Here is a 20,937-nt window from a genome sequence, read left to right on the forward strand (position 1 = left end):
GCTGACCTCTCGAGCTTGTCACTGGCCTTCAATGGGGAGACCCGTGGAGGCTCAGACACGGGCCGGTCAGCCTGCAGGGGGCGTCCGAGAGCCCGGGAACCTGCCACGGGCGGCTGTGCGCCCAGGTGTGGGCTCCGGGCCTGAGCCTCAGGTGAGCAGGATCAGCCTCCCCGAGAGCTGGCTAGACATGCAGACCCTCAGGCCCCACCCTAGACACTGTGAAGCAGAATATGGCACTTTAGCAAAACCCGTGGGTGAGCTGTGGGTGTGCGAAGGTCTGAGAAGCGCTGCTGTCGGGGCAACGCGCTGCCCGCCGGAAGTTCCCGTGCAGGTGTTCTGGAACAGGAGCCCAGAACCGGGAGCGAGAGGAAAGGGAGGGGGAGACGGGCTAGGAGTCGTCCTCAGGGTCATCAGAAAGCATCGCTAGGGTCAAACATACCTGGAAAGACTCTGAGAAACTTCCAAGGTAAGTCCTATGAGACAAGGAGTTGAAGCAAGTTTAAGATGGCACTTCCTTCCCCCCAAAATGCTTGGCGTTTCATGGGAATTAGGCAAACTCTCATAATTATATAAATAAATGACCCCAGGGAAAGGAAAAGAGATATTTTAATTAAAATACTTACAATAGGTGAGAGATGTATAAACGTGCTTTTGGAAAACTATGACCGTGGTACAGTTACATACTACTTCTCTAGAACTTGGAAATCTGGAAATCTCTGACCATTAAAATATAGCCATGAAAGTACAAAAAGGCAACAAAAAAAAAGCCTCTGGCATAATCACATTAAAACCTACAGACTTAATTCTACAGCCGGCCCACAACCACGCGCGCACCCACTCAATATTAACCGCATTTGTTTATTAGGTGCCTATCGAGTCTTCACTGTGCCAGTCCACATCAGAAGCAACTGTTTCTAAGAGAAACAAAACTGCTGACAAATGCACGATGCTTAGAATTAAGACGTAAGCTTCCTTGAGCTGTTTCAGTAAGAGTGGCTCAGCCTGGAGCGCACGGCTACCTGCTGCAGCATTCCGGGACAGCCCAGCGAGCACGCTCCCGTAGATGCCCCCGGGTCACCGGGAAGAGTCGTGATTAACAAGTTTGTTCGATTTAACACTTCAAGGAAACACATAATACACTTTTTAAAGTTTCCCATCAAAACGGCTTTAAGATTTTTAATGGTGTAGGAAGAGGCAAGTTTCATTATTATAAACAATTAATTTATGTGGACCATAAATTACATTTCCAGATGAAATAATAAAATGGGCCGCCAACCAATTCAGCCCAAGATGGCTCTCGTTACTGTTGGTGGTGGTCCTAAGACCGTCAAGGGAATATTTTCTCCTTGCGTTTTGATGCTGCAAAGCAGCATATGAAAAATGAAGATCCTGGTTAGTTCACATCAGTCGGATGCCCGACTTTTAGGACCAGCCCGTTACCACCCCTGTACCAGCTGTTACCTTTAGCAGCTAAGGGCAGTTTATTGGAAAGTTAGTCGAGATGTATTTTCTAGACCCAGAGCTAAAGATTCCTCTGGGAAGTCGGCTTTCCTCTCCTGTCGCCACACATTGACATCTCTGTCTGGATGTCAAACAGTGACGTGCTGCCGCTTAAGGAGCAGATTTGCAGTCACGTTGCTGCCGTGGCTAAGAGGCTCATCCCGGACTTCTCTCTTCCCAGGTGCAATCAACAGGTACCCACCAATAAACCTCAAAGCAAGATGCAGCAGACTCGGTTCTTCGGATCCGAAGCCGCCCCCACGACAGCTGCACAGGTATGACGCGCAGGCGGTGCTGGGGTGAGTGCGTCCCCTTTCCTTCTCTGCCTCTTCTATCCTTTCCTCCTTCTCCTGTCCTTTCTCTTCCTCCATCTTATTTGGGCAAGATTCTTGCTACGTGATATTAAAATGTAACTTGAGGTAACAAGATGCAATAAAAAATAGCCAGGCTTATCTGAAAAACCACCAAATAGAATTTTCAAAAAGGGATAAACGCTCACTAGGATATGTGAGTGGCTGTGTGCCTACCACATGACCAGATCTTGGTTTCTAAATACCATTCTCTGCTAAAAGGAACCAGGGCTTCTTGGAGAAATACCCAATTCTAGATTACATCGCATTGTGAGCCAGTTACATTTTCTTGTGCCAGAAAGCAAGAAAGTAGTCAAAAACTATTGATGTCACATCAAAAAGGACAAAGGAGCTATCTTAAAAAATATTCACTGGCCTAATCTGGGGTATTGTGAACATCAGAAAGAATGATGATGATAATGGATTGTAATATATGAGTTTTTAAGTCCATAAAGATACTCCTCCCCCCAAAAATAGGGAAGGATAGGAAAAGTCCTTCTTTAGGGAAGAGTACCATCTAATAAATGGAGAAGGAATGGGAGAAGTAGAAAATCTCCCATTTGTAGTCCCCACTGTAATAACCAAGTCAGACGAGGATCATTATGGGATGCTAAAACCAGTGGGTGGCAGGTGGCTGGGGAGCAAGCTATGCACATCCTCACTTCTTAATCACAAAGAGGAAGACTGTCGCTGTGGTGCCAGCTGGCAGTACCCACTTGAGGCGCACGCTAACCAGGATCTCCTGTTACATGCCCCATCGCCCGTGTGAGGGGCTTGTGGAAATGGTGGCCCGACTCTAATAGTGAAGAACGTTCCAGAATGTGGAATGGTCTTCAGAATGACCAGCCTACACTCTTCCTAGGTTTCGGGGTTGTGAAGAGCGGAGCGGCGGGGGTCATGTTCTAGAATGGGAGAGACGAATGGGACATACAGCCCAGTTGTGTGAACGTTGATTGGGCTGGATCAGGGGGAAAAAAGAGCTGCTGGCCCTGATACTGGAGGACAATTGGGGAAAGGAGTATGGGCAGCACACTGGGTGATATTACTGAATTCAGGGTGACTTTCTTGCACGTGGAGTAGTATCGTGGTTGTATAAGAAAGTATCTGTTCTTGAGAGAGGCATGCTATAGTACTTATGAGTAACAGATGAGGGCTTCAACCTACTTTCAGGTGGTTCCCGCAGTGAAGTAGAATGCTGTGTGTGTGTGTGTGTGCATATACACATATCTATACATGCATCCATAGATGTTCAGGTGTGTGTGTGTACAAATAGAGTAGCAAGAAGGTGACAGCTTGAAAATCTAGGTGAAAGGTATACAGGTATTCATGGCTCTGTTCTTTCTAATTTTCTGTGAATTGATGGTTTTCAAAATAAAAATTGTTAAAATTCAGAGGAGGGAAGTGGATGTGGCTCAACTGATAGGGCGTCCACCTCCCATATGGGAGGACCCGGGTTCCATCCCGGGGGACTCCTGGTTAAAAAAAAAAAAAAAAGAGAGAGAGAGAAATTGTGCCTGCGCAGTGAGCCAGTGTCTGTGCAGAGAGCTGAGTGTGCGCGTGGTGAGCCAAGTGCCCCCGTGGTGAGCCAGTCCCGGCATAGGTGAGTCATACAGCAAGGTGATGATGCAAGAAAAGAGAGACGAAGGGGAGAGTCAAGGTGAAGCGCAGCAGAGACCAGGAACTGAGGCGGCGCAGCTGACAGGGAACCTCTCTCCACATCAGAGGTCCCCAGGATCGAATCCCAGTGAATCCTAGAGGAGAGAAAATGAGAAGAGAAGAGAAATAGATACAGAGATCACCCAGTGAATGGACACAGAGAGAAAAAAATGCAGGGCAGGGGGAGGAGCAAGGGGAAGGGAAGAAAAAAAATTCAGAGGATGAAAGGGTGTTACTAGGGAAGCAGATGCGGCTCACGTGACTGGGCTCCCTTCTACCATATGGGGGTCCCCGGTTCAGTTCCCGGATGCTCCTGGTGGAAGCGAGGCTGGCCCATGCCACAGAGAGCTGGCCCACAACGCGAACTGACACAACAAGATGGCACAACGAAAGAGACACAGCGGAAAGACAATGAGAGACTCAACGAACCGGGGGCTGAGGTGATTCAAGCAATTGGGCGCCTCTCTCCCACATCGGAGGGTCCCGGGATCGGCTCCCAATGCCTCCTAAAGAAAGATGAGAAGAGAAGGCAAGCAGACACAGAAGAACATGCAGCGATGGGCACAAAGAGCTGCAGCGATGGGCACAAAGAGCAGCAGCGAGCGCAGGTGGCAGGCAGGGGGATGGGAATAAAATCTTTTAAAACAAGGAAGGCTCTCACTCCTGCTCTCGGTCACGAGGGGCGTTTGCTGCGTCGCACCCATGGGGGTCTCCGGCCCAGGCTGCCCGCCGCCCAGTGCCTCCTCTCGGGCAGCTGACGGGGACGGTCAGTGGGAGAAGAGGCTCTGGCCCTGGCCCTGCAGTTTTATTAGAGTAAAAGGACACAAGGAGAGGCCAGAAGAAGAGACAGAGAGGCAGAGCTGGGAGTTCCAGGCAAGCTTCCAGGTCCTCCCGGGTGGACCGGCACAGGCGTACCTTCTCGGGCACAGAGCTACTCTCCACGCACCGGGCTAACCAAGGGCGCTGCCTGCAGCAGTGAGAGGAGTCCACCCAGTCAGTGGAAGGGAGAACTGAGGATTCCAGCAGCCGGGAAGAAGACTTTCCGTCTCTCTCAGCCTGCCAGCTGCTTTTGGGGAATTCACTGAAACCCTCACTGGTGTTCCCAACTTGAGGGCGCGCTGTGGCATTTAGACTTGCCCATCCCCATTCTTGCGCGAGCCAATTTCTAACAAAGACACTGAGTTTTGAATTAGGAAAAATAATTTAGCTTGTTCTCCACTACAGCTTGTCTCTGGGTTAGTCACTTGGTGCTGATTCTGCTGTTTCCATCTTTGAAATGAGAAGAACGACACTCCCTCCCTAAAGGAGGATGGAAGGATGTCTGAGCTGGTGTGGCTGACAGTGCTGGGAAGTGGCTGAGCCACGGGCTGTTATCCACGCCAACAGCAGCTCGTTTTGATCTCTTCACCTGGGTTTGTTGACCTGGCCTGAGCAATAATTAACCTAGACCTTGCAAAGTCAGTCAAATTTGGAACAAGGACCATACAACTCACAAATGCAGGTTAAGTTCAGGTCCTTAACAGTCAGACTTAGCTGGGAATTACCAGAAATGGGCTGCCTTAGATTCCCATCCGTGTACCAACTTTGTGGTGGTCAAAATGAAAGGCAGTACTTAACTATTTTATTTTGGAATTACATATGCATCTATACCTAGATATCAAGCAGCCTTATAAAAACAGTTTGCATCTTTATGGTGCCTTACATGTTTTTTAGAGCTCTTTTTATATTATTTCTCTTTAGTCTTAAAGAATAATCCTTCTAGACACGTATGGCAGATGTAATGCCCATTTTACCAAGAAAGAAAACTAGACACAAACACACACACACAATTCAATAGATGTATTAAACAGAATAATAGACACATCTGAAGAGAAACATAGTGAACTGGAAAATAAAACTAAAGAAATTACTCAGAATGCAGAAATGATATATATAAGATGTTTAGAGACAGAACAGAATGAAGAGGTCTTATCTAATTGGAGTTCTAGGCAGATAAAATGAAAATAATAAAGACATAAAGGGATGATCAGTTTGAAAACTGGTGAAAAACGTGTTCGCAGATAAGAGAAGACAAGATATAATAGGGAAGATAAATTTTAAAAAAGCAATAGTTAGACATGGTATAGGGAAATTAAGAACATCAAAACAGAGAACTTAACAGCCAAAAAGAAGGAGCAGATTATTTACAAATAAACTATAATTAAACTGGAATCTGTGTCATGAGTAGCAGCTGTAGACATCCACAAAGCTATGGAATATGTTCAAAGTACTGAAAGAAAATGCTTGTCAACTTAGAACTGTACACCCAGAAAAACTGTCTTTCAGAAATAGTGGTAAAATGAAGATAATTCAGATAAACCAAAAACAATCATTGACCACAAAATGACCTTCACTGCAGGAACTTCTAAAGTATGTACTTGAGGAAATAAAAATGACCACAGTGGGAAGTGCTGGGATAAGATGCAAGAATAGGGAATGATCACATCTGTCAATATTCAGGTAAATCTAAACAAACATATTTTTAAATAAAAGTAATGCCTAATTTGTGGAGTTACAAAAACTATTTTGTTTACAAGGCTCTGAAAAGAAAACTTGGCACATGTTCATTTTAACGGAAGAAAACATTGTACCAAGAGTATAAATCTTGATATTTTTATTTTTTAACATGTTAAAGATATTAAACAATAAAATAATTTGTTGTTATTAAAAGTTAGTAAAGGCTTGAGCCTTTTTTAAAAGCATATTTTAAAAAGGACAATAATATAAGGGTTCTAGGAACTTGTATTATTGGGGTTGGAGACTAGGCTATTGAAAAACTTTAGACTTTCTCAGAAATGCATTAAAAGTTTTGCAGGCACACATTAAAAATAAAAATAGATAGAAAGTATCTGAACACCAAAAAGGCATGAGGGAAAATGTAATAAAAACAACTACATAATAATTTTAAAATAAAAAGGCAAAATTTTTAAAGGCATAGGAGGATAAGAACAATGCACAAATTAAGAGAGCTGAATCAAGCCCATTTAAAAATATTAGTAATCACAATAAAAAATATTTAGACTAAACATGCTGTGATAATCAGATATTAATGGATTTTATTTTAAAAATCAAACTGTGGTTTTAACTGTTTTCAAGAGTCACATCTACAACACAAGGAAAAGGAAAGGTCGAGAATAAAATGATGGAAAAGCTAAAAGTCAAACCAAACTCACAAAATAATAGGAATAGAGAGGATCATTCTTTATAGAGATTGCAAAATATTACTGAAAGATATTAAAGGAGATCTAAATAAATTAAAAGTTAAACCATATTTATGAATAAAAACTCTATGTTGTAAAGAAGTCAATTCTGCCAAAATTACAGATTCATTGCAATCCTAATCAAAATTCCAACACGGTTTTTTGAGGAACTTCTCAATTTTTAAATTTATGAAGAAAAAGAAAGGCCAAGAATAGTCAAGACACTGATAAGGAAGAACAAACTGGGAAGAACAGCCTAACTATAGCCAAGGCTGATATTTGTGCAGAAGTAGACAAAACGACAAAACTGAAGAGCAGAACAGAAAACAAGCCCAGAATATACATAAAAACTTGATTTGTGACAGAGGAAACATTGCAGATCAAAGAGAAAAGGATGGGCTGTCCAATAAATGGCACGAGGATGATTATCCATACACAAAAAATAAAATTGCTGGATGTCTACTTCACATCATACAGAAAAATCAAATCCAAATCAGTTAGTTTTAAGTATGGGAGACGAAACAAAGTTTCTGTACTAAAATACAAAAATTATCTTTATGACCTTGAAGTTCAAAAAGATATCTTTACAAAAGAGCACTATCCAAGCAAGAAAATAATGATAAATTCAACTTCATTAAAATTATTATAATTGACAAAGGACTAGTAGACAGAATATGAAGGGGAGGGAATCTCCTAGAAATAAGAAAACCCCACACACCAGGAGGGGAAAAGGGCAAAAGGCATGAACAGAAGTACACACTTGAATGGCCAATAGATAAGTGTAAAAAGTTCACCTTCATTAATAATTATAAAAATTCACGTGGAAATTTTCAATGGAGAATAACCATTTTACACCCCGCAGCTTAGCAACAATTATAAAGTCTGGAAGTGCAAAAGTGTCAAGTATGTGGAGCGATAAGAATTCTTACTCCTCTCAGAGGGAGTGTACAATGCTACCACCACTGGGGGCTTTTGGAACATCCCTAGAGCTGCAGTTCAGCACAGCCTAAGACCCAGCCTCTCCCACCCGGGTGTATTTGCTCTAGAGACACTGCAACATGCGCAGGAGACCTGTAGGAGAGTGTCCCCAACAGCACTGTTAATAATGGCTAAAAATGCATTCCATGGCAGTAAAAAAAAAATACATTGCATGATTTCAATATTGTTAAGACTTATTTTGTGACCAAATATATGGTCTATCTTGGCAAATGTTCCATGGGCACTCAAGAAGAATGTTTATTCTTTGTTATTGGGTTAAATGTTCTATATATGTCCAATAGGTCTAGTAGGTTTAGAGAATCATTCAATTCTTGTATTTTCTTACTGATCTTCTGACTAGATGTTGTATCCATATTAAAAGTGATGTGTTAAAGGTTCCTACAATTAATGTAGAACCATCAATTACCCCCTTCAAATCTGTCAACATTTGCTTCCTTTATATTGGCATTATGCTGTTAAGTGCATATATCTTTATAATGGTTGCATCTTGTTGAATTGATTCCTTTTTCTGTATATAAAGACTATTGTTGTCCTTCATAACTGTTTTTGATTTAAAGTCTATTTTATGTGAAAAAAAAAAAAAAAGCTAAAAAGAAAAAGGAAACAACCCAGATGTCCCTCAGTAGTAGGAGGTAGAATGAATGAATGCATTGGCATATGCACACGAGCTGAGCTAACAAACTACAGCTCCACGCAAAGCAGCCAACAACCTGCAGATGGGGAAAAAGCAGAGGGAAAAAAGCAAGTCTTAAAAGACTCCATACTGTATGAAGCCAGCTCTTATAAACCTGAGAGCAAGCTAACCTATACCGCATATTCCTATGAGTAGTACATGTTTTTGTTTTTTAAATGTGAATATATGTAAATTTCATGAAACTCAAAGGGGTGTGGCATTAGAATGGAGTGGCAGCCAAGGTGACGCGATGGTATTCGTTCTGTTCTGGATCTCAGATTGCGTGGTGGTTTTTTATTAGACTTCATAATATACTGATAGACCGAAATACTTAGAAATACATGTATCCTTTTGCACGTACAAACATCACATTTAAAAATTGAAAGTAATTGAAATGGAGTAGTTAAGAAAGTAGTTGTGGCAGCTAATTCCGGGCTAACACACATGCGCATACTCTGCTACGACCGGGCCCTGGCGTCACGTACACACAGCCCTTGGCTGGGGCATTTCTGGGTGCCACGAGGGCGGCGCGGGCTCCGCACCCAGCAAGGCGGCTGAGCTCGGAGCGCAGCCCTCCCGGCCGGCCCCGGGGAGCTGTCCAGCAGCTCAGCCTTCCCGCGGCCGCCCGAGCCGTCCCGGGGGCGGGGGGGAGCACCCCCTGCTGCGGGTGCTGGAGCTCGGAGGGGGAGCTGGTCGGGCCCGAGCAAGCACCTGCCGGGGGACCCTGGGCATGGAGGGGGGGCACCGCCCCAGGGGTACGCCCTGCCCAGAAGCGCGCGTGACGCGGCAAGGCGACACAGCGTGGCAAGGGCAGGCAGGAACAGCCCAGGAAGGAGGGCAGCTTTCCCGAGCGCTTGAGCCAGGGCCCGAGATCCGCGGCTGGCCATGACTGAAGGCCGGCCACGTGGGCCAACCTCCATTACGGGGTTCTTGGGGCGCACCCCATGCGTCCTCTGAAGGACAGCGTGAGTGGGCGTCACAGAGCCCGGCCACGAGCAGTCGCCCCCTTCTCCACGTTGCCCTCGACGGCCTTCCCACACGTGCCTGGGATCTGAAGGGCCAGGAAACTGGGGCATTGCGTACTGGGCAGAGGCTCCACGCCGTCGTGCGCGTCTCTGCAGCTGCGCCTTGGCCCGGGCCTCCTCCAAGTGTCCAAGGACTGAGAGGAACCAGGGCGCACGGCTGCCTCCGAAGCTCCTGCCCGAGCCATTCACAAGTGAGTCCGAACCCCGCGCCAGGCTGGAGCGGGTGAGGACGCCCGCGGGCAGGGCTGTGCCCAGACGGCCAGGCCTCGGAGCCACCTGCCGGGAGAAGCTGGTTCTCGGATTGAAAAAGGGCCCGCAGCGCAGCACGAGCGGCCGAGCCCGCGGCCAGGGGGGTGGCCTCCCACCGCCCTCTGCAAGTGCTCGGATCCTTGCAAAGGCAGTAAAGGACGGGAAGCGGTCTGACCGCTGTACGCAGTCAGGGCAGCCCTGCGCCAGAGCTGTCTTTTTGATGTTTACTTTTTGAAAGATAATTAGATGACATAAATGTTACATAAAAATATAGGGGATTCCCACATTTGCCCACATTTGCCCACATTAACAACGTCCCTCGTTAGTGTGGTACATTCACTGCAATCGATGAACACATTTTGGAGCCTTGGCACTAAGCATGGATTATCGTTTACATTGTGGTTTACACTCTGCCCCACCCAATTCTGTAGGTTATGGCAAGACATATCATGGTCTGTATCTGTCATTGCCATGTCAGGACAATCCCCAAATCCCGAAAATGCCCCCGTATGATAAGTTTTCCCCTGGCCCTCCTCTCAGCACCTCCAGCGGCCACTGCCTCCACATCAGTGATGTCATTTCTTCCACTGCTAGAATCTCAGTAAGACTATAGTAGAACACCATTAAGTCCACTCCGGTCCATTCCCCAATCCTGAGGACTCTGGGAGGCCGATGTCCACCCCACCTCTAATTGAGAGGGGACTTCGATCCTATGGGGCCGAGGGACGGGACTCTTGCTTGCAGTTGTAGACTCTCAGTTCCTTGGTGTGGTAGGTGTTTGTCATTACCGCATTAGTTGTCCTGGGTGCAAGGACCTGGAGAGTAGGTGTTGCAACTCTGCTGAGATTCAGGGTTCGGCTGTGTGCCAAAATTTTAAAGCAATTGGCAGAACCGTGTGAGAACAACTGATTTTTAAAATGGACACCCTCACCAATGCCGTATGAATAATTCATCTGTTCAAAGTCTGCTTTCCAAAGTATGACTTCTGGACACACAAAATCTGTACTAAGATAAAAAGAACTCTGAAAATAGAAACTATTTTGCCTGAATTTTCACTCCAGTGCATCGTTTGCTACTAAATGAGCTTGTGTGACGCCTGTCTGCCTGCACGAATGGAGGAATCTGTGATCACAGAGAACTACACTCTGTGACTCGTCCACCACCTCATTTTATCTAGAGCGCACCGTATCTTTTCTTCTGCAAGCTTTCCTGGAGCTGGACATGAGTTGCAAACTGAATTGGCTGGTATTTCACACTGTTTCCCTCCTTGATGTACACTGCTGGAGGTACCCCTCAGCAGAAGGATCCGAACAATGCAACTTAGGGGAGAGAGGTTCAAAGTCCAAAATGATCTCCAGACTGGGCTATCAGATGATTGTTATCAAATGCTTATCAAATACAAGCTCCTATGTGTGACGCAATGAAAAAATGGGAATTAAGAGATCTGGTACTTAACACAGTCAACCCTTTGAGAATAAAAATGTTAAAGGGGAAAAAGAAAAGAGCGATGTCAGGCTAGCAGTTACCAACTTAAGTTTTTCTTAAAGACAAAAGAAGGTAAAAGAACTACTTTTGCCATAAAAGAAAAAGAAAAAAAGGATACAATGGAAATGGGGAAAAAAGAGAGACCAGTGGAGAATATAAGATTACCTCAAGCCATTAAAACACAATGTTCCTGGGAAGTGGACTTGGCCCGGGGTTAGGGCGTCCGCCTACCACATGGGAGGTCCGTGGTTCAAACCCCGGGCCTCCTTGACCTGTGTGGAGCTGGCCATGCGCAGCGCTGATGCACGCAAGGAGTGCCCTGCCACGCAGGGGTGTCCCCCGCGTAGGGGAGCCCCACGTGCAAGGAGTGCACCCGTAAGGAGAGCCGCCCAGCGCGAAAGAAAGTGCAGCCTGCCCAGGAATGGCACCGCACACACGGAGAGCTGACATAAGATGATGCAACAAAAAGAAACACAGATTCCCGTGCCGCTGACAATGATAGAAACGGACAAAAACAAGAACACGAAGCAAATGGACACAGAGAACAGACAACTGGGGGGGGGGGGGAGGGGGAAAGGAAAGAGAAATAAAGTAAATCTTTAAAAAAAAAAATACTATGTTCCTGACCCAAAAGAACATACTTTCCATATCAGTGGAGCCATGATCTCTGTATACAGACAATTATGACTTTGGAGAATTTGGGTTCATAATATTAAAAGTCTTGAAATTAACCAGAAAATATAGGGAAGGCCAAAACTGAGGAGGAAGGTGAGATGAAAGGTAGCATGGCTGCTGCTCCTGGGAGAGGTTGGCTGGAAACGCAGCAGCGCCCTGATAGACCGCAGAAGTGCAGGACTGCCTTTGGCATTGGGGTTCCAGAGCCCCAGGCGTAAGGGGCATAGTACATGGAGGTCTCAGGGTCTGTGCTCAGGAACGGCACAGCTTTTTGTTGGTTTGATTTCTCTTACACCACTTTATTTATGAAAGAAGGGGGAGAGAGCAAGAGAGAGAAGTGAAACCAACTTTAAATTCTATGCCTCTCACTTCAATCATTTTTACAATACTGATGCCTGTTGGCTTGTGAGAGGTCCAGTTTCACAGCTGGAGAAGCAAGGAAAGCCTAGCTGGGGAGGCACGGGCCCCGGGGACGGCTCCCCTGCTCCTGCCTTACCACTTTGAGCCCTCTCGACTCCGGGCCAGCTACTTGCCGGGGTCAGCTCCTGCTGAAGCTCTCGTGCCACGCGCTCACGCAGGCCGCAGGTACCCGACGGCCTGCTGCCCGCCGGCCCCTCGCCCTGGCCGTCCGGCCTGCTGCCCGCCAGGCCCCTCGCCCTGGCCGTCCGGCCTGCTGCCCGCCAGGCCCCTCGCCCTGGCTGTCCGGCCTGCGGCAGGCTGTCTGCAGCCACGGTCCAGGCGGTTCTGACAGTGCGACTCTTACCATCTCCCTGGCTTATTCCAGCACCTGGAGGGTCCTCCAGTGCCCCGAGTGACATACTGAACCCTCAGTAGCAGAAAAGGCGGGCTATGGCCCCTGTTCTGGTCACCCTTTTCCTCGTGTGACCAGCAGAGCACCACGTTGCTGGTCCAGGGGCTTCGGCCGCGGCTCACAGCACATGCTGCTTTTACCTCGGGTTTACACCTGAGCAAACGTCACGCTGGCTGGGTGATTTGCCGAGGGCTGCTGGGCTGGAAGGGAGGGGGCCCCGGGGTTTAAGCACATTTTCAGACCCTAAGTTCTTCCCGCATCGCTTTACAGTGAGGTCAGAAAGGGCCCCCTTCCTGCACTGTCCAGTGCCGTTAGCGACACGTGGCTATTTAAACTTAAATGAATTAAAGTTAAATGAAATTAAACAGCCTCACTAGCCACATTTTAGCTGCCCAGCAGCCACGTGTGGCTAGTGCAGATGAAAGGCCATTGCCATCGGCACGGAATTTAACTGGACAGGTGGACCTCCGAGGCAGCGCTGACGCCTGAGCCAGGCGTTCGAGGCCTTCGGAGTCTGGCTCCAGCTCCCGTTGCTGCTGTGCTCCTCACCACTTCCCAGGCAAACTCTCCACGCCTGCCAGACCGGGCTCCCCGTGTCCGCTACTGTCCACCGACAAGTGGCTCCACACATGCAGAGCGCGTGCATGTGAGCGGGTGGGAGGAGGAAGGAGAGAGAGGGGGTGGCATTCATTCGTCTTTCATTAAACAATACTGCCTCCTATGTACTGAGCACTCTTCTAAGTTCCTCAGCTTCTAGATGAAAGGTGGAGACCACATTATAAACAAATTTACACGTATACAAAATTTCAGATAGCGATCCATGTTAGGAAGAAAATAAGAGCATGCTGTGCTGAGGGAGCAGAAGTGAAACTTCCGATGTGGTGGTCTTCGATGAGGTACCGTCTGAACTGGAATCTCAGTAATCAGAGCAGCCAACCATGGGAAGATCTGGAAGGAACACGTTTCATGAGAAGAAACTTTGCTGCTGAAACTATACATTTGCATACTTCGACAAGCTGTCTCATTTGCCAGCTTATATATGGGCCAGTCAAAACCCCTAGTTTAATAATCTTAATAAAATTATACCCTGGAGAAAGGCTGCAACAAGGAAATGGGTATAACATTTAGGAAAGAAGACACAATAGGGAATCCATTACGGTTGAAATGGCATTTATCTTCTTTGATGTTTCTTTTCTTTTCTTGCACAGCTTTGCTCCTGGACCATATAAAACTGCCCAAAAAGAAGGTGCATCACAGACGCCAAAATTATTTCAAGATAAAAAATATCTTTCAAGATTATCAAGAGGAAGCAGAGATGATGCTGTTCACATTTTCAGAAATTTTCTTAGAAACACATCTCATACCTTTAAAACTGGGAAAAGGATGATAAAAACTGATCCCAAACATGATAAAGGAAGCGCTCCAACTCTTAGGAAGACTTAATAGTAACTACATCCACGCCCACCGCCAGGATTCTGGGCCACTGATTTTGTTGGTGGGGGGAGACATTTGCCTGTATCTGAAGTCCACTCTGGAGAGCGGAACAAGCCGTAGGTTATCGATTCTCAAAACCTGGCCCCTGCACCTTTTAATATTAAGCTATGTCTTGCCCGGTTATTTGATCAACCCTGACAATTCTGGCTCTAAGAACTGTTATTAGAAGATGAAAGAATGAAAGAAGTGCTTTTGAAAAGTCTAATGGAGGTACGATTTGAAAGTAAATTCTGTCTAGTGTAACCATATGTGTACATGGACAAAGGCTAATTCTTTGGATTGTAGGTCTCTGTCCAATCAGTTTTCTGCAAACCAAATCTTTATTCTCAACTTAGTAGTGTTTAGTGCTCATCTCTTTAACCAGAAGCATTTTTAAACATTTAACCTAGAAATGGACGCTGTTGGAATATTCTACTTTTGAAGAGTCCACCTTCCACGACATACCCTTTAAACACCCGCTCTCTTTGTGTGGACGGCCCCGCCTAGGACAGGCTTGTGCTGGAAGTTTCCACTCCCCTCAGCTGTTTGCTTGGATAGTGAAGCAGCTTCGCGTCCTCCTTAATTCACTGAAATGCATTACCTTCCTGAGAGCACAGATCCTGTCTCTTGAGCTCGAAGGTCCTCACCAGAAAGCCTGCTGCCTGGCCATCTGGATGGGCTTTCACGCTGTCTTTTCCATCGTTCTCTATAAATACCTATTTTCTCTAGACAAGGTGATAAAGAACTTGTCAGGGCTGACGTTCTTTCACCCCTATGGTGGCTATTTTAATAGTGAACAGCACCAAAACAGGACTCTCCACGCTTTAAGAGCCTTCACTGCACACTGAGTTTGGAAAAGGTAAGAACATCATTGTTTCCATGTACGAATCCACACGAGGTGCAGAGATGCAAAAGGCACCAGAAACAGTTAAAGCAGGAGAGGCTTCCAGGCATGCTTAACCTCATTTTCTGACAGCCCCAATCGCCTCGTCCCCACCGAGATCAGGTAACTAATTCTGAATCTTAGGGGGACTGCTATTTTCAATAAATGAACCCCCAAATGGCACTAGTTAGGCCTTCTCAGAACCCTGGCAGCGGGCCCCACGGCAGAGCAGAAAGCCCTGTCCCAGCCAGGGAGGCCCTGCTCCGCACACGGGCCCACGGCCCGGACAGGGAAGGCAGGGGCACCTTCTGGCCTCCCGTCCGGCCTCGTTCCCTAAGCCTGGGCAGGAGGAGCATGTGCAGGCTGCTTTAGGCCACCCTCCTGCAGGCGTCTCCGCAGGGAGAGCTCCCGATGACCGCAGGGCCAAGGCCTCCTGGAGGTGCAGGTGACGGTCACACTCAGGGACCCGAGGAGGACAGAGCACGTGCCACTTCCTCGTCCACCCTGCAGGTGCTCGGGGCTCAGGGAGAGTTTGCGTTCCAAGTACAGGAAATGGTGAATAATATTTAAGAGGTATTTTAATAAAAGGGATTTTTCTGGTTAACTTTGGATTAAGGAAAACTCTTCTGCTTGTTGAAAATACTTCTGAAATGTATTCGTCTGTTTTTTCTGCATTGGTAAGTAAAGTACACCAAACAGATATTTCCTTGGTGATTGAGATTATTTCAGTATTTTGGCTTACCTTTTAATCATTAACAGGCGAGACATCTGAAGAATATTAACTGCAAATTTGAAGTTCCTTTTTAAAAACAAAGCTGTAATATTAGCACATTCTGTGATTTACCTCTTTCTCCTATGAGTGGCATGCAGCAGAAATCGAAAAGTTGAAAGTAAAGTAAATTCCATTTAAATAAAATATCACACAAATATGCTATGATGATTCTTGTTTTTACAATGTAAATTAAATGACTAAAGGACCAGCATGATATTATCTCTGTACTGAGCTATGAGTCAAACTTGATAAATCAAAAAAAAATGTGGAGGCCAAAAACACTTGCCACTAGACATGAGATTGTAACACTTAGTAACAATTCAATGAAACACATGATGGGAAGATGAGGTGGGAGGAAAAGATCATCGCATTCTACGAGCCCACTCCATTTTTCCTAGCACTGCCCACGTTTTATTAGTCCAGTGGCTTTTCTAATGGTTCTGGGCATGAAGCCCCCTCACAGGATACCAGTTTATGTCTCAAAGAAAATGCCCAACTCCTGCGAACTCTAAATCTAACTTACTGGCTTGAAATGTGACTATGCTCTTAGACTTTAAAGGGAGCAGAGGCAACGCAACATGACAATTCGCCAATGTCAAACTTGCAAATTCTACTGATCCACAGAGTCCATCTCCTAAATCTGTCCTTTACTGACTGGCATTTTCCAAGAGTTTTCTGTCTGCTTTTCTAATGCTAAATTTACTGAATCATGAAGCTAGACATATGCATTATAAATGTGATTATTCCATAAATGAATTAGATACTTACAGAAAATTAATTTTGAGTATTTTTTAAGCAAGTAGTCTCTTCACCAGGTGCTCATTACCTATTCAACTTTTACTTTCATAAACTCATGTAACTAATTTCAAACTAAAATATTTTGAATGCGATAAACCCTTCTGCCAGTGGATGAGAATTAAATGTGGAGAGAGAATTAGATCTCTGTCCAAATGTTAGTCTATTACTTTGAAGGTTTTTTTTTTAATCTTACTGGAAAAGGCCAATTTGCTCTTTTAATATTAACATTTATTTCTGAGGTTTTCAAAAACTTAATATTTTTGATGAGCCAAACTGTAGATTTTATAGGAGAGTCTATAAAATATAGTGATGATAGCCAAGAAGTGACATATTTTTTTGAAACTGACACACAGACTATCAATTTTACAGTGCTAGACAGCTACTAGGCAGACTACAAAACGTACAGGAGAGCACAGAGAAAGATGCCAGAGCAAAATACAGCTACACTGTGTCCAGAGAGTTCCTCGTCCTGTCCTTGATTCCTTGTGACTCCAAGTCCTTTCCCTTACCTCAGAACAAATGCTGCTAGAGATTGTATTCCTCTGGTACAATTTACTGTTGAAACCACCTCCAAATACAAATAAAAAACCTCTTTAGATGCTTCAGTATAGTTTATTAGCGTCTTTAAATAGCATTTTTAATAGAAAACATGTTTACATTATAATAGCTTACAACGATATTCTTGACCGACTTTCTATATACAAAGTAAATTGAGATCATATGTCATAGCATTGTAACTTCCTCCCCTCTACGACACACACCATAAAAAGGCCCAGATATTGTTGTCACACATTACTGCAGAGGTACACAGGTTTACTAGCCAAGTGCAACTTCCTTAACCACCACGGGCGGGATATGTTAAATCATGAAACAGGAACAGAGACATGATTTTGAAAATTAATTAAACAGACCTGCTGTCATGTCTGCTCCCTAGAAATACCTTTTCTTGAGTTAAAAATTCATAACTTTTAAAATGATACAAATCACTGGGTTTTCACTTCCACACCTTAACAATCCCGTCTCTAGACGCAGTTACGATGAAGCCCTGGGTTGTCTGGAACGTGGCAACATCTGTGATGATGTCGTGGTGTCCCACAGGCAGAGCTTCTGGCCCTCTCCGAGGGGTGTCATCACTCGGCCCTACCTTCTGCTTATTCTGAATTTCCTGTTTCATGGTTAAAGGTCAAGGAAAAAGACAGAAGTTAAGCCTATAGCAAATTCTACCTCTTGTCAACAGTCTTACTTCGAGACTGATTTTTGCTTTTTAAAAGTTAACACCTTTTGCAAACTAATCATGCTTTCACAAAAGGTACACAAGCAAAGGCCCAAAATGAGGCTCGAGGTTTCTAGTCATCAGAGTCCATGAGTAGCCACTTACAAATATGGGAAACTTATAAATAAGCCAATAGTCTATACATATTAAACTTTGTAAACATTAAAAAACCTAAGGAAAAGAATATAATTGAGAGGGATAAATGATTACAGTATAAAAGTAAATACAGCAGGATGTAAAGACAGCAGGACAAAATATTTAAAGTGCTGATGGAGCGGGTGCAGCTCAGTGGCTGAGCGCCTGCTTCCCATGGATGAGGTCCTGGGATCAATCCCTGGTACCTCCTAGAAAAAAAATCTTTTAAGTGCTGAAAGAAAATAATTGCCAAACAAGAATTTTATATCCAGCAAGACTCTTTCGAAAATGAGGGTGAAATGAAGACAGTTCCATATTTTAAAAAGCTGAGGGAGGAGCTGGTGTCACTAAGCGGCTGAGCGCCTACTTTGCGTGGACGAGGTGCAGGGTGCAAGCCCCACATCTGCCTTTGAAAAAAGAAAGCTAAAAGGGAAGGCAGTAGACAGTAGACAGGAGCAGCATAAAGAAACAAAGATCTCTGGTGAAGGTAAGTAAGCACGTGGTAAGTATAAATGCCAGGACTACTGTGCGTGATCTCTGTGTAGATAACTCCACTTCTTACCTGTTACAGGTTCTAAAATGCAAATGTATAAGAAATAATAACCTCTGGCTTTGGATATACAGTATATAAAGATATAATCTGTAACAAGTACAATACAAAGGTTGGAGACACAAGAGTATTGAACAGAGTTTGTGTATGCTATTCCAGTTATGTACACGATTGAATTTAAATTGCTAAAAATCTAATGTTTGTACAGACTTACAATGTTAAATTTAAGACCCATGGTAACTATAAAGAAAATATGTGGAAAGTATATAAAGGAAATGAGAAAGGATTCAAAATGGTGCACTTTAAAAAAAAACATGTAAATACAAAAATAGGCATTAAAAGAACTGAGGGACAAAAAAGTTACAACTTACAAAGACCAAGTAGAAAAATGGCAGAAGATAGTTCTGCGTTATCAGTAGCTGCTTTAAATGCAAATAGATTAAACACTCTAGTCAAAGGCAGAGACTGACAAATGGATAAAAGGCATGATCGAACTACATACTTTCACAGGAGACTAGACTCACCTTGAATTCAAAGACACAAGCAGGTTGAAAGTGAAAGGATGGAAAAATATACACCACGCAAATAGTAAAAGAAAGCTGCAGTAACTATACTAATATCAGATAAAATAGACTGGAAGTCAAAAACTATTATGAGGGACAAAGCTATTATACAACTGAAAAAGAGGTCAATTCAATAAGACAATATAAATATATATGTACCTAACAGCAGAGCCCCAAAATACATGGAAATACACATTCTTCTCAACTGCACATGGATCATTCTCTAAGATAGGCCATATGTTAGAGCACAAACAAGTCTCAATAAATTAAAAAATATTGAAATCATACAATGTATCTTCTTAAACCACAATTGAATGAAGCTACAATTCAATAATGAAGAACTTGAAAATTCAAAAATATGTGGACATTAAAGCGCTCTTAGAATCAATGGCTCAACACAGAAATCAAAGGGAAAAAAGGAACTAGCTTGAGGCAAATGAAAATACAACATAAAAAAACATGTGGGATGCAGCAAAGCAGTGATGGAGAGGGAAATTTATAGCTCCAAATGCTCACATTAAAAAGAAAATCTCAAATCAGAGGGCTCAAAACTGGAGGCTCTAGGAAAAGGAAAGCAAGGAGAAAGAAGTAAATAAAGATTAAGTGCAGACAACTGAAATAGAGGAAGACAAAACAAAAACAACAGAATCAGCAAAACCAAAAGGTTCTTCAAAAAGATCGATAAAATCAACAAATTTAACCTAGACTGACAAATAGAAAAGAGAGGACACAAATATTAGGTTGGTACAAACGTAATGGCGGTTTTGCACTGTGGAAACCTGCCATTTGATGTTGGCATACATTCTTAATAAATGTGGTATGTTATACATCATTTTAACATGCATTTCTTGCTTTATGTTTTTTTGCTAATGCCTTATTGCTGTTTATTTTAAATTCATTTTAGACTATGGAAATAATGCTAGACAAAAGCAAACTTGAGTGATTTTCTTATCTGAGTTCAAAATGGTTTGTAAAGCAGCAGAGACAACTCGCCAACTCAACGCATTTGGCCCAAGAACTGCTAACGAACATACAGTACAGCAGTGGCTCAAGAAGTTTTGCAAAGGACACGAGAGCCTTGAAGATGAGGCGTGTAGTGGCCGGCCACTGGAAGTTGGCGATGACCAACAAAGAGCCATCGTTGAAGCTGATCCTCTTAAACTACACAAGAAGTTGCCGAAGAACTCAACGACCATTTTACGGTTGTTTGGCAGTTGAAGCAAATTGGAAAGGTGAAAGAACTCAATAAATGGGTGCCTCATGAGCTGACCAAAAACCAAAACAACCATTGTTCTGAAGTGTCACCTTCTTTTATTCTATGCAACAATGATGAACCATTTTTCTATCGGATTGTGACGTGATGCAAAGTGTATTTTATATGAAAACTCAAGACAACCAGCTCAGTGGTTGGACCAAGAAGAAGCTCCAAAGCGCTTCCCAAAGCCAAACTTGCACCAAAAAAAGGTCACGGTCACTGTCTGGTGGTCTGCTGCTGGTCTGACCCACTACAGCTTTCTGAATTCTGGCGAAACCATTTCATCTGAGAAGTATGCTCAGCAAATCGAGGAGATACACCAAAAACTGCAATACCTACAGCCGGCATTGGTCAACAGAAAGGGCCCAATTCTTCTCCACAACAACGCCCGACTGCACGTCGCAAAACCAATGCTTCAAAAGTTGAACAAATTGGTCTATGAAGTTTTACCTCATCTGCCATATTCACCTGACCTCTCGCCAACCAACTACCACTTCCTTCAAGCATTTCAACAACTTTTTGCAGGGAAAATGCTTCTACAATCAGCAGGATGCAGAAAATGCTTTCCAAGAG

At 44.2% G+C, this 20,937-nt stretch overlaps 2 protein-coding genes across 3 annotated transcripts in view; one reads left to right on the forward strand and one right to left on the reverse strand.

Moving 5' to 3' along the window:
* COL6A6 (collagen type VI alpha 6 chain) overlaps positions 1 to 16,681 on the forward strand; it is a 135,872-nt gene extending 119,191 nt beyond the window's left edge. Inside the window, exons 36-37 of the mRNA XM_058290639.2 lie at positions 1,682 to 1,775; positions 13,871 to 16,681. Of these exons, the coding sequence (XP_058146622.1) occupies positions 1,682 to 1,775; positions 13,871 to 14,105 (329 nt within the window). The 3' untranslated portion in view covers positions 14,106 to 16,681. The remainder of the gene's footprint in view (positions 1 to 1,681; positions 1,776 to 13,870) is intronic.
* A 499-nt stretch (positions 16,682 to 17,180) lies between these two features.
* The window catches only part of PIK3R4 (phosphoinositide-3-kinase regulatory subunit 4), an 89,777-nt gene continuing 86,020 nt past the window's right edge, over positions 17,181 to 20,937 (reverse strand). For both annotated transcript variants that reach the window (XM_004482741.4, XM_023585833.3), the window contains exon 20: positions 17,181 to 17,753. In XM_004482741.4, the coding sequence (XP_004482798.1) occupies positions 17,583 to 17,753 (171 nt within the window). In that variant the 3' untranslated portion in view covers positions 17,181 to 17,582. The remainder of the gene's footprint in view (positions 17,754 to 20,937) is intronic.

The sequence above is a fragment of the Dasypus novemcinctus genome, chromosome 31, assembly GCF_030445035.2.
Source record: "Dasypus novemcinctus isolate mDasNov1 chromosome 31, mDasNov1.1.hap2, whole genome shotgun sequence".
Classification (NCBI taxonomy): Eukaryota; Metazoa; Chordata; class Mammalia; order Cingulata; family Dasypodidae; genus Dasypus; species Dasypus novemcinctus.